Genomic DNA, 12,437 nt, shown 5'->3' with positions numbered 1-12,437 from the left:
AAGTTACGAATTGCTGTGAGATTGTGTTGGGTAATGCACTGTGGGTTAACATAATCGACAACGAAAGACTTTGTCCATTAACTAACATAAACAATGATAATACTGTCAATATATTGTTCATTATGTTTGTGCTAGTAAATATATTAAGTAGCATGAACTAATGCAAGCTTATTGTAAAGTGTTACCAAATTAGCATATTATTATTTTTTAATGAAATCTAAAAGCTTGCATTTTACAGCTGAAGTCAGAATTCTTAGCCGCCCTGAGTTATTAGCTCCTGTTTATTTTTTTCCCCAATTTTTGTTTAATGGAGAGACGATTTTTTCAACACATTTCTAGACATAATAGTTTTAATAACTCATTTCTAATAACTGATTTATTTTATCTTTGTCATGATGACAGTAAATAATATTTGATTAGATATTTTTCAAGACTCTTCTATACATCTTAAAGTGACATTTAAAGGCTTAGCTAGGTTAATTAGGTTAACTAGGCAGGTTAGGGTAATTAGGCAAGTTATTGTATAATGATGGTTTGTTCTGTAGACAAATATAGAAAATAAATATAGCTTAAAGGGGCTAATAATTTTGACCTTAAAATGTTTTTTAAATATTAAAAACTGCTTTTATTCTAGCCGAAATAAAACAAATAAGACTTTCTCCAGAAGAAAAAATATTATCAGACATACTGTGAAAAATGTTCTTGCTCTGTTAAACATCATTTAGGAAATATTTAAAAAAGAAAAAAAATGGGGGGGGCTAATAATTCTGACTTCAACTGTAGGTTACGTCAGTTAACATGAACTATTCATTCATTTTTCTTCAGCTTAATCTCTTATTTATCAGGGGTCGCCACAGCGGAATGAACCACCAACTATTCCAGCATATGTTTTGCGCAGTGGATGCACTTCCAGCTGCAATCCATCACTGAGAAACATCCATACACTCTTGCATTCACACACACTCTCTAACTGTTAATGTTAGCGCATTATTGTTAACTAATGTAAAATTTTTATTATTTTACTAATCAGATTATTGTTGATAGCTTGGGGTCCACGATTTTTTTTATCATTCTACTTTTATTTGCCAAGTATTAATGCGTTACATTTTTTTACAAAAAAAATGTAATATAATGTGTGTTTATAGCGCATTTATTGTGTATGGCCATACACTCAAAGCATTTCACAATCATGAGGGGGGTCTCTCCCCATCACTGCCAGTGTGCAGCTCCGCTTGGATGATATCACGTGCTCCTCTCGAAATTAGTTTATGAAACTTCACTTATTTTTGGCTGTTGCTTGTGCAACATTATACTGGTTTTGTGGAGCAGGGTCACTGTAAACAAGGCTGGGTTCCACACAATCCATTTGTGTTGGGACAACATGAAGGAATTAGGTGAAGCTATTAGTTTTTACAAACTTAAGTGGATTAAACATAAAAAAGTTAAGTTGTCCAAAAAAAAAATACCCTCAAGAATTGTGCTGTTTCATTTTCAATAAGAATTTTAAAAAGTCATTTCTGAGTTGTGTGCATATTAGAATTATTTTTGAAGGACTTCTTCAGCGTTATTACATAAATATATTACATTTTAAAATGTATTCATACAGAAGACCTTCCAGTAGAGACTTTCAAAAACATTCACTCATTTACCCAGCCATTCAACATACTTGCATTCTGACTAAACATATTTACAAGCCTTCAATAAATCTCAAATCACGTTTTGATCACATCAGATGCAGAACTGCTGCCTTAAAAGCAACAGCGAGACGCACCAAATACTAAGTCAATCTCTAATTCATCTAATACTCTTCAAAAAATTAAGCTGTCCCAAAAAAACCTCAAGAATTGTGTCGTTTCAACTCATTTTAAATAAGTAGTTTCAACAAACATTATTTTTGAGTCAATATTAGAGTTATTTCTGAAGGATTGTGACTCTTCAGAAACTGCACGACAACTTTTCAGCATTATTATTTCAGATTTTACATAAATCAATTATATTTTAAAATGGATTCAAACAGAAGACATTCCTCACAAGAGATTTTCCAAAACATTCACTCATTTACCCAGGCATTCAACATACTTGCATTCCAACTAATCATATTTACAAGCGTTTAACAAATCTCTAATCCCATTTTGATCACATCAGAACTCTTTAAGGCAACAGTGAGGCACTCCAAACACTAAGACGATCTCAAATTCATCTCATAATCTTCAAAAAATTAAGCTGTCCCAAAAAATTCTCAAGAAATGTGTCGTTTCAACTCATTTACAATAAGTAGTTTGAACAAACATTATTTTTGAGTCTATATTAGAGTTATTTCTGAAGGATTGTGACTCTTCAGAAACTCTGCACGACGACTTTTCAGCATTATTATTTCAGATTTCACTTAAACCTATTATTTTAAAATAGATTAAAACAGAAGACATTCCTCACACAGGGTTCAGACACATTTTTACCACTAAAATTCCATGATTTTTCCTTGACTTTTCCGGGACATTCAAGTCAATTTTCATGACCTAATGTTTAATGTAATGTCTATGTATACATGGTAAATAATTGTAAAAAAAATTATTAAAAAATGCACGTTTAAATATATTATAGCATTTCATAAAACACACAACAATCTATTTAAGTTGAACTAATTTTTTATATCTATTGTGTGTAAGATTTATTAAGATAATGTTTGCACATGGTGGTTCTTTCCCACTGTGCCACCTCTAAAATTGATACTAAGCCGAAAGAAACAGAATGAAAGAATGCTCACACAGCATTCATAATGTGAGGCCATGTTTTTGGCCAAAGGCAGAAAAAAAGAAAGACAACTAACCTATATTCAAGTTTACAGATATTTGTTAAACTCATTTCCATCACTTTGACAAAACTTTGTAGGTTTTTCTGTTTTCCAAAACTTTTCCAGGCCTGGAAAATGCCATGTCAAAACTCAATGACTTTTCCAGGTTTTCCATGACCGTATGAACCCTGCTCACTAGACATTTTCCAAAACATTCACTCATTTACCCAGCCATTCAACATACTTGCATTCCGACTAATCATATTTACAAGCGTTCAACAAATCTCTAATCCCGTTTAGATCACATCAGAACTCTTTAAAGCAACAGTGAGATGCACCAAATACTAAGACTATCTCAAATTCATGTCATACTCTTCAAAAAATGAAGCTGTCCAAAAAAAAACTCAAGAATTGTGTCGTTTCAACTCATTTTAGATAAGTAGTTTCAACAAGCATCATTTTTGAGTCTATATTAGAGTTATTTCTGAAGGATTGTGACTCTTCAGAAGCTCACAAGAGATTTTCCAAAACATTCACTCATTTACCCAGCCATTCAACATGCATTCCGACTAATCATATTTACAAGCGTTCAATAAATCTCTAATCCCGATTTGATCACATCAGAACTCTTTAAAGCAACAGTGAGATGCACTCAGACGATCTCAAATTCATGTCATTCATTTTCTTTTCGGCTTAGTCCCTTTATTAATCTGGGGTCGCCACAGCGGAATGAACCACCAACTTATCCAGCATTTGTTTTATGCAGCGGATGCCCTTCCAGCTGCAACCCATCACTGGGAAACACATACACACTTATTCACACACACATACACAATTTAGCCTACCCAATTCACCTGTACCACATGTCTTTGGACTGTGGGGGAAACCAGAGCACCCAGAGGAAACCCACGCGAATGCAGGGAGAACATGCAAACTCCACACAGAAACACCAACTGACCCAGCCGAGGCTCAAACCAGCGACCTTTATGCTGTGAGGCGACAGCACTACCTACTGCACCACTGCATCGCCCCCAAATTCATGTCATATTCTTCAACTCAACCTTTTTCTGGAATTGATATGCTGACAGCATCGTTTCCAAATAAACCTTTTTATTCTAAATGTATAAAAAAGATTCACTTGTGGCCTCAGAATTGTATCCGTCCTGCTCCTCAGACAAAAAGCGAGTCTCTTTAATGGGGAAAAGGCCTCATCAGAGGTTTTGATTTCGTGCCAAAGCATATAACATCCACTCCGATTAATTACTGGCCATATTCTGGACGTGTTCGTACTGCATATAATAACCTGCAGATGAAAAGCACAGCTCTTTTTGTGAGATCTATTCAGAAGGAGATCTTTGAGAGGGGAAAAAAAGCTAAACTGAAACGTATGAATTTGTTTGTTCCATTAAACAACCTGCTTTGCTTTTGTGCACCAGATCAAACTTGACAAACCAAGCAAATCTGCATTTCAAAGACTGGCTTGTTACATATCTAATTACGCGCAGGTAGAAGAAGGGTCAAGGAACCATGGCAACACCTGCTGCAGGCAGAAATTCTGTCACTTCTCTGAGCATGCACAAACGCATTAGTTCACATCAGGAGAGAGTAAATACACCTTTTATTCAGAGGCTCAACGGAAGCAATATGAGGGGGGAAACAATAGAGCGACACTAAGAAACTACATGGGCATCTCTAGTCGAAGTTTTCTGTGTGCAGGATTCCCAAAGAAACTTTAGGCAGCATTTAGAGTTACAATGCTGAAATTATAATTGCTAGTGACGTTTCTTAAATCTTACTTGATTTTTAACGGTAATAATACTGATAAATAGTGTCACAACCAAGATGTAGGTGACTTTTTACTTGTGTTTATTTCATAAAATGCAACTGCGGGCAGTTTAAGACTCCGAAAATAAACTCCTGAGGGTACATTGAGATCTTATGAAGCAAACAGACTCAAGATTAAAGGGATAGTTCACTCAAAATGAACATTTACTCACTGTTCTATGCCTTTGGGTTTCGTTTTTCTGTTGAACACAAAAGAAGATATTTTGAAGAATGTTGGAAATCTGTAACCACTGACATTCGTTTTTCTTGTTTTAAGCTAAGTCTTTCTTAAAAATGGACACATTTGCTTTTCTCACTATAAAAATTGCAAGAAACCATATGCTATGGAAGTCAATGGTTACAGGGTTCCAACATTCTTCAAAATATCTTCTTTTGTGTTTAACAGATTTGTGACAATAAATGGAACTTTAAGCAGCTACTTGATTATTAAAGGAAGTAATACTGTTAAATAGTGTCACAACCAAGGTGTAGGTGACTTTTTACTTGTGTTTATTTCATAAAATGCAACTGCGGGCAGTTTAAGACTCAGAAAATAAACTCCTGAGGGTACATTGAGACCTTATGAAGCAAACAGACTCAGGATTAAAGGGATAGTTCACTCAAAATGAACATTTACTCAGTGTTCTATGCCTTTGGGTTCATTTTTCTGTTGAACATAATAGAAGATATTTTGAAGAATGTTGGAAATCTGTAACCACTGACATTCGTTTTTCTTGTTTTAAGCTAAGTCTTTCTTAAAAATGGACACATTTGCTTTTCTCACAATAAAAATTGTAAGAAACCATATGCTATGGAAGTCAATGGTTACAGGGTTTCAACATTCTTCAAAATATCTTCTTTTGTGTTTAACAGATTTGTGACAATAATGAAACTTTAAGCAGCATTTAGAGTTAAAATGCTGAAATTATAATTGCTAGTGATGTTTCTTAAATCTTACTTGATTTTTAATGGTAATAATACTGATAAATAGTGTCACAACCAAGGTGTAGGTGACTTTTTACTTGTGTTTATTTCATAAAATGCAACTGCGGGCAGTTTAAGACTCAGAAAATAAACTCCTGAGGGTACATTGAGACCTTATGAAGCAAACCGACTCAGGATTAAAGGGATAGTTCACTCAAAATGAATATTTACTCAGTGTTCTATGCCTTTGGGTTTCATTTTTCTGTTGAACATAAAAGAAGATATTTTGAAGAATGTTGGAAATCTGTGACCACTGACATTCGTTTTTCTTGTTTTAAGCTAAGTCTTTCTTAAAAATGGACACCTTTGCTTTTCTCACAGTAAAAATTGTTAGAAAACCAAATGCTATGGAAGTCAATGGTTACAGGTTTTCAACATTCTTCAAAATATCTTCTTTTGTGTTTAACAGATTTGTGACAATAAATGAAACTTTAAGCAGCATTTAGAGTTAAAATGCTGAAATTATAATTGCTAGTGATGTTTCTTAAATCTTACTTGATTTTTAACGGTAATAATACTGATAAATAGTGTCACAACCAAGATGTAGGTGACTTTTTACTTGTGTTTATTTCATAAAATGCAACTGCGGGCAGTTTAAGACTCAGAAAATAAACTCCTGAGGGTACATTGAGACCTTATGAAGCAAACAGACTCAGGATTAAAGGGATAGTTCACTCAAAATGAACATTTACTCAGTGTTCTATGCCTTTGGGTTTCGTTTTTCTGTTGAACACAAAAGAAGATATTTTGAAGAATGTTGGAAATCTGTAACCACTGACATTCGTTTTTCTTGTTTTAAGCTAAGTCTTTCTTAAAAATGGACACATTTTCTTTTCTCACAATAAAAATTGTAAGAAACCATATGCTATGGAAGTCAATGGTTACAGGGTTCCAACATTCTTCAAAATATCTTCTTTTGTGTTTAACAGATTTGTGACAATAAATGGAACTTTAAGCAGCTACTTGATTATTAAAGGAAGTAATACTGTTAAATAATGTTACAACCAAGGTGTAGGTGACTTTTTACTTGCATTTTTTTCATAAAATGCAACTGCGGGCACTTTAAGACTCAAAAAATAAACTCCTGACGGTACAATGAGATCTTATGAAGCAAACAGACTCAGGAATAAAAGGATAGTTCACTCAAAAATGAATGAATTTTATTCACTGTTCTGTGCCTTTGGGTTTCAATTTTCTGTTGAACATAAAAAAAATATTTTGAAGAATGTTGGAAATCTGAATAGAAATTGTAAGAAAAACACATGCTATGGAAGTCTATAGTTACAGGTTTCCAACATTCTTCAAAATATCTTCTAAATTGTGTTACAACCAAGATGTAGGTGAATTTTACAGGTGTATTTTTTTTTAATAAAATGCAAATGCGGGCACTTTGAGACTCATAAAATCTTGACGGTACATTGAGACCTTATTCCAGCTAACAGGGAACTTTCTCGTAACTTTGGAAAACATTCTCTAAAGGTTCTATCAAAGTTATCAAAAATCGTATAATGCATAATGTTTGTAGAATGTTTCCTTAATGCTTTTTTTAAAATAATAAACGTTTTAAAAACTATAGCAAAAAGATGTCATCATTGTGTTGCTAGGAGAATATTTTAAAAATGTTAGCATTAAAAACATTAGTATCACATTATGAATGGAACGTTCTAAAAACGTTAGGATGAAAACAGTATAATTGTGTTTTTGTTGGGACTTTTTAGAATGTTTTAGATAACGTTATTAAAACATTAATATAACAAGAGAACGAAATGTTCTAAAAATGTTTTTAATAACATTGTTATAACCAAAAAAATAGCGTTAATATAACATCTAAAAAACTGGACATTATTAGAAAGTTCAAACAAGACGTTTTTATAACTTAATGGAAATGTTATGGGAATGTTTTTATAACATAAAATTGTTAGCTGGGCTCTGCTAACAGGTAACGTTCTCGTAATTTGGATAACATTCTCTAAAAGTTCTCTCAAAGTCATAAAAAATATTCTTCCATAATGTTTGTAGAATATTTCGTTATGTTTTTTGTTATTAATAAACGTTTTAAAAACGTTAGCAAAAAAAAGTTATCATTGTGTTGCTTGGAGAATGTTTTAAAAACGTTAGAATTATAAACGTTACCATTATGTTATTAATGTAATGTTCTAAAAACGATAGGATAAAACGTTATCATTGTGTTTTTGTTGGATCATTTTAATAGCGTCTTAAATAACGTTATTAAAATATTAGTATAACAAAAGAATTGAATGTTTTTAAATTGAAAACTTTTTAATTGCGTTCTTGTAACCAAATGATAGCGCTAATACAACACCTAAAAAAACGGGGCATTATTAGAACGTTCAAACGAAATGTTTTTATTACGCAATGGAAACGTTATGGGAACTTTTTTTATAAAGTGCAATTCTTATCTGGGATGTAGCAAATCCACTCAGGATTAAAGGTATAGTTCACCCAAAACTAAACAATTACTGCTTGTTCTATGCCTATACCTTTATGGATTTAAAAGAAGATATTTTGAAGAATGTTGGAACTCTGTAACCAACAAAAAAAAAATTAAGTTAAGTCTTTCATAAAAAAGGAAAGTAAGAATATAAACAGTAAGAAAACAAATGCTATGGAAGTCAATGGTTACAGGTTTCCAACATTCTTCAAAATATCTTATTTTGTGTTTAACAGATTTGTGACAAGGGTGAGTAAATGATGACCAAATTTAACATTTTTGGGTGAACTATCTCTTTAAAAAGTACTAGTATTGAATAAAAAAATACTAAGATCTATTAAATAAATGAAACTTTAAGCAGCATTTAGAGTTGAAATGCTGAAAAGATATTTGCTAGTGACATTTCTTTATTCTTACTTGATTTTTAATGTAGGTGACGTTTTATTGTATTTTAAAGTGCAGGCAGCTTTAAGACTCATAAACTCTTGACGGTACATTGAGACCTTATGAAGCAAACCCACTCAGGATTAAAGGGACAGTTCACTCAAAAATGAACATTTACTCAGTGTGCTACGCCTTTGGGTTGCATTTTTCTGTTGAACATAAAAGAAGTTGTTTTGAAAAATGTTGGAAATATCTAACCACTAACTATCATAGTATAGAAAACACAGTCAATGGTTACAGGTTTCCAACAATCTTTAAAATATCTTATTTTGTGTTCACCACTTTCATTCAACAGCATTTTAATTTTTGAGTGAACTATCCCTTTAAAAAATACAACTATCTATTAAACAAGTGGTATTTTCAGTTTTGGGAGAACTGTACATTTAAAGCTGTGGATTAAAGGTAAGAAGGCTGTAAATGATCTTGCTCAGACTGATCGTTAAGCTTTAATAAGAGCACAATTTACCGTAATATATTGATTTTGCCTGATAAATGTTTGTTGTTGTTTTTTTACAGTGCCGGTAGTCATTGACTTGCATTTTGTGAAACACACACACACACGCAAACAAAATTCTAGCTACTTGCATATTGGATAGACAAATGGTCGAGCAAATGAATAGGAGATTTTCAGTTTTGGGTGAACTATACTATATGCCTTTAAAGTGCTAAAGCAACGTTGATGCTTAATAAAAATACTTATTTGACAATATAAAAATACTCATTTTTGTTTTATTTTTGGGGATATTCTAAAATAGCAGACATTCAAAAAGAAATTCTGTGCAGAAGATTAATTAAACTGGGGAAATAATCGCTCATGAAGGCTATTTCTGAGTACTTATTTGTATAAGAACTGTATTATTGGTGACTTCCAGTGAATACATTCTAGAAAATCACACAGCTCCAGCATCTGACCTGTTGACCAGCTCAATGTGTTCTCTTATTAGTCTAAAACAACAAGATATACAAACATTAGCCACAGTCACAGCGGAAATGTTTCGTCTGATGAGGAACGCCTGTCATTTTAATGTCGCCAGCAGCAATGGCTTTTTTGCTGAAACACCAGGGAAGGAGAGATGATAAACGAATCATGAGGCTGAACATTAGAGCTCTCGTTTTAGACCTTTCAGAAGAAAACGACATTCGATGTCCTACAGGGATGGATGTTTTTATTATGTTAAACTACTAATGGACCTACGGGGAACTTGTCAGACTAATAATTTTTAAACATTACCAATAGTTCTAAATCATAAACTTTAAAAAAAAATACAAATAAAGGTGTCTTTGAGAAGCCAAGAATGTTTTCAATAACGTTATTAAAACATTAATATAACAAGAGAATCAAATGTTCTAAAAATGCTTTAATAACATTGTTATAACCAAAAAATAGCGTTAATATAACATCTAAAAAACTGGACATTATTAGAAAGTTCAAACAAGACGTTTTTATAACTTAATGGAAATGTTATGGGAATGTTTTCATAACATAAAATTGTTAGCTGGGCTCTGCTAACAGGTAACGTTCTCGTAATTCGGATAATATTCTCTAAAAGTTCTCTCAAAGTCATAAAAAATATTCTGTAATGTTTGTAGAATATTTCGTTGTTTTTTTAATTAATAAACGTTTTAAAAACGTTAGCAAAAAAAAGTTATCATTGCGTTGCTTGGAGAATGTTTTAAAAACGTTAGAATTATAAACGTTACCATTATGTTATTAATGGAATGTTCTAAAAATGTAGGATAAAACGTTATCATTGTGTTTTTGTTGAAGGGGTTCAAGAGGGGTTTTCTCGATGTCATTAAAGAACTTTTAAGTGAAACTAGTTAGCCATTGTGTGAGGAGACATTTCATAATCTAAAATATGTTTTTCACCTTAATGTTTTTGGAATTAAAAGATTGATGGAAGCAAAGTAAATGTTCTTTATGGAACCATCAAAGCTGGTTAAGAACCTTTATTTTTAAGAGTGTAACGTAAGTTTCACATAGGAATGAACTGAGAATGTAAGCAAGCAGATGTATTATTTCAGTATGTTTACCTTTTGTGTTTCAATGCTATAAACCAAATCCTTAGGGTTTGCTTCTCAATTATATCAATTTCCATGGGAATCCTGTACACATGCGTGCAGGAATTTGACTAGGGATGAATTCGGAATACAATCAATCAATCAAAAACAAAATGTTGCATGTATACTTCAAGCAAACTTTCAGTACGGTTTACCTTCTCATATATTGGTAACTTCTTTTGTTTTTGTGCCCTGCTGGAATACTGTAAGAAAATCAGAATCCTTTAGGATAGGTCCGAACTTCCGATTAGGAATCCTGTACACAAACCTTTGGGATTTTGACAAGGGATGAACCGAGAATACAATCAGGAGCCAGTCAAGAGGGTGGAAAAGCAAATGTTGCATGAATACTTAATCCCTTCCGTACGTTTACCTTCTCACTGGATCGTTTATGAACGTGTGTTCGCCGCCTGTAGGATTTCCAGTGTTGGCTAAAACCTCGGATGGATAAAAAAAAAAGTACATTAGGCAACAGCTGGTCGCCGTCTCACCGAAATAACGGTGTCGACTCCAAGTTCGGCGTGCCGAATGCGTGATTGTCAGTGCAAAACTGCAACTCTGTCCCCGCGCTATTTGCCGCTCGTTTCCCCGGGGAATATGTCCTCGTACGCGGGTGGCAACTCGTTGTGAAGCGGGTAGGAAAACGGGTACGTGTGATTTAGCTCCGGGTTCGAGGGCGAATAGCCCGGCAGCTCCATAGACGGGTGGCCCCGACTTTGCACCTCCCCGTCCGTCTCGTCCAACGCGTGAAACACCCCTAGGTTGATGTAGGAAACCGGCTGGAACTCCGTGACCGCGAAGTCGCGCTCCTCATTCAGGATGATGCGCGCGCTCTGCCGCTGCGCCCGGCGTCTCCGGTGAAACTGCGCCGCTTGGTAACGCTTAATGATCACCAGGTTCATCAGCCCCAAGATGCACTCCAAAGTATTAAGGACGGTGGAGACCACCAGACCCCGCTGGTACACCTTGAGCCGGTCGCACGCCGGGTTTACATCCACAGAGTCCTGGCAATAGTGCGCGTACTTCCTCTCCACCAGGGACACCGTGTCTCCGTCCACCACCGCGCCCGAGAACGCCGTGAGGACCCCCAACAGAAACACTAAGATCCCAAAGAGGAAGAAATTGGCGCATCTGGGCTTGCCCCGGCAAAAGACCAGCGCCACCCCCATCAGGACCTGTCCGAGAGCCACCAGGATGCCCGAGTAGAAGGCGCCGGCCGCGGTGGCCAGGTGGAAGTGCGCTCGCACCCCGGAGCCCAGCGCAATGCATTTGAATCCCACGACCACCGCGCTCACGGCGCACACGAAGAGCAGACTGCTGGAGACGATGGTGCACAGTCCTTTGCCACTCAGCTTCATTATAATCCACCTCTGCCTCCTTCATCCTCCTTTGTCCTCCTCGTCAGCTCCTCTGGAAGCGCTGTCAGTTGGTGACATGACTCGCCGGTGCAGCTTGCGCTTCGGTTCTAGGATCTCCGGCTCGCTCTTATTAATTATGGATGGTCTCCTTCTGCGGTAACGGCCCCCTAAATCCAACCCAGAGGTTGCGGGCACCTTCATGACCCTGTCGCTCCATCCATCCAGTCCCCTAAGGCGGTGAAGCGCATTCCTCGCGTATGCTGCTGCTGCTGGAGAGGGAAGTGTCCTCCTCTCCTCCTCCTCCCTCTCTCATGCAGCACTGAGACTGAGAGCTGGAGCTGAAGGCTGGAGATCAGGGGAAAGCGATCCGACCCCCTGCTGGTCTCACTAACCAACTGCTGAATATCTCTCTCTCTCTCTCTCTCTCTCTCTCTCTCTCTCTCTCTCTCCTCTCTTCTCTCTCTCTCTCTCTCTCTCTCCTCTCTCTCTCTCTCTCTCTCTCCTCTCTCTCTCTCTCTCATCT

At 35.6% G+C, this 12,437-nt stretch overlaps 1 protein-coding gene across 1 annotated transcript; it reads right to left on the bottom strand.

Annotated features, from left to right (window-relative positions):
* Positions 1-10,162: 10,162 nt before the first annotated feature.
* On the bottom strand, positions 10,163-12,278 carry LOC130240802 (transmembrane protein 271-like). Its single transcript, XM_056472446.1, has one exon. The coding sequence runs from the start codon at positions 11,912-11,914 to the stop codon at positions 11,126-11,128; it is 789 nt and encodes a 262-aa protein (XP_056328421.1). The 5' UTR covers positions 11,915-12,278; the 3' UTR covers positions 10,163-11,125.
* Positions 12,279-12,437: the final 159 nt, after the last annotated feature.

The sequence above is a fragment of the Danio aesculapii genome, chromosome 14, assembly GCF_903798145.1.
Source record: "Danio aesculapii chromosome 14, fDanAes4.1, whole genome shotgun sequence".
NCBI classification, from domain to species: Eukaryota; Metazoa; Chordata; class Actinopteri; order Cypriniformes; family Danionidae; genus Danio; species Danio aesculapii.
Note: the sequence above shows the minus strand (reverse complement) of the source record. Positions and strands in the feature narration are given on the sequence as shown.

Bases quoted from the DNA above. Each gene is read 5' to 3' on its own strand.
- LOC130240802 (XM_056472446.1), bottom strand. From the start codon at position 11,914: ATGAAGCTGAGTGGCAAAGGACTGTGCACCATCGTCTCCAGCAGTCTG.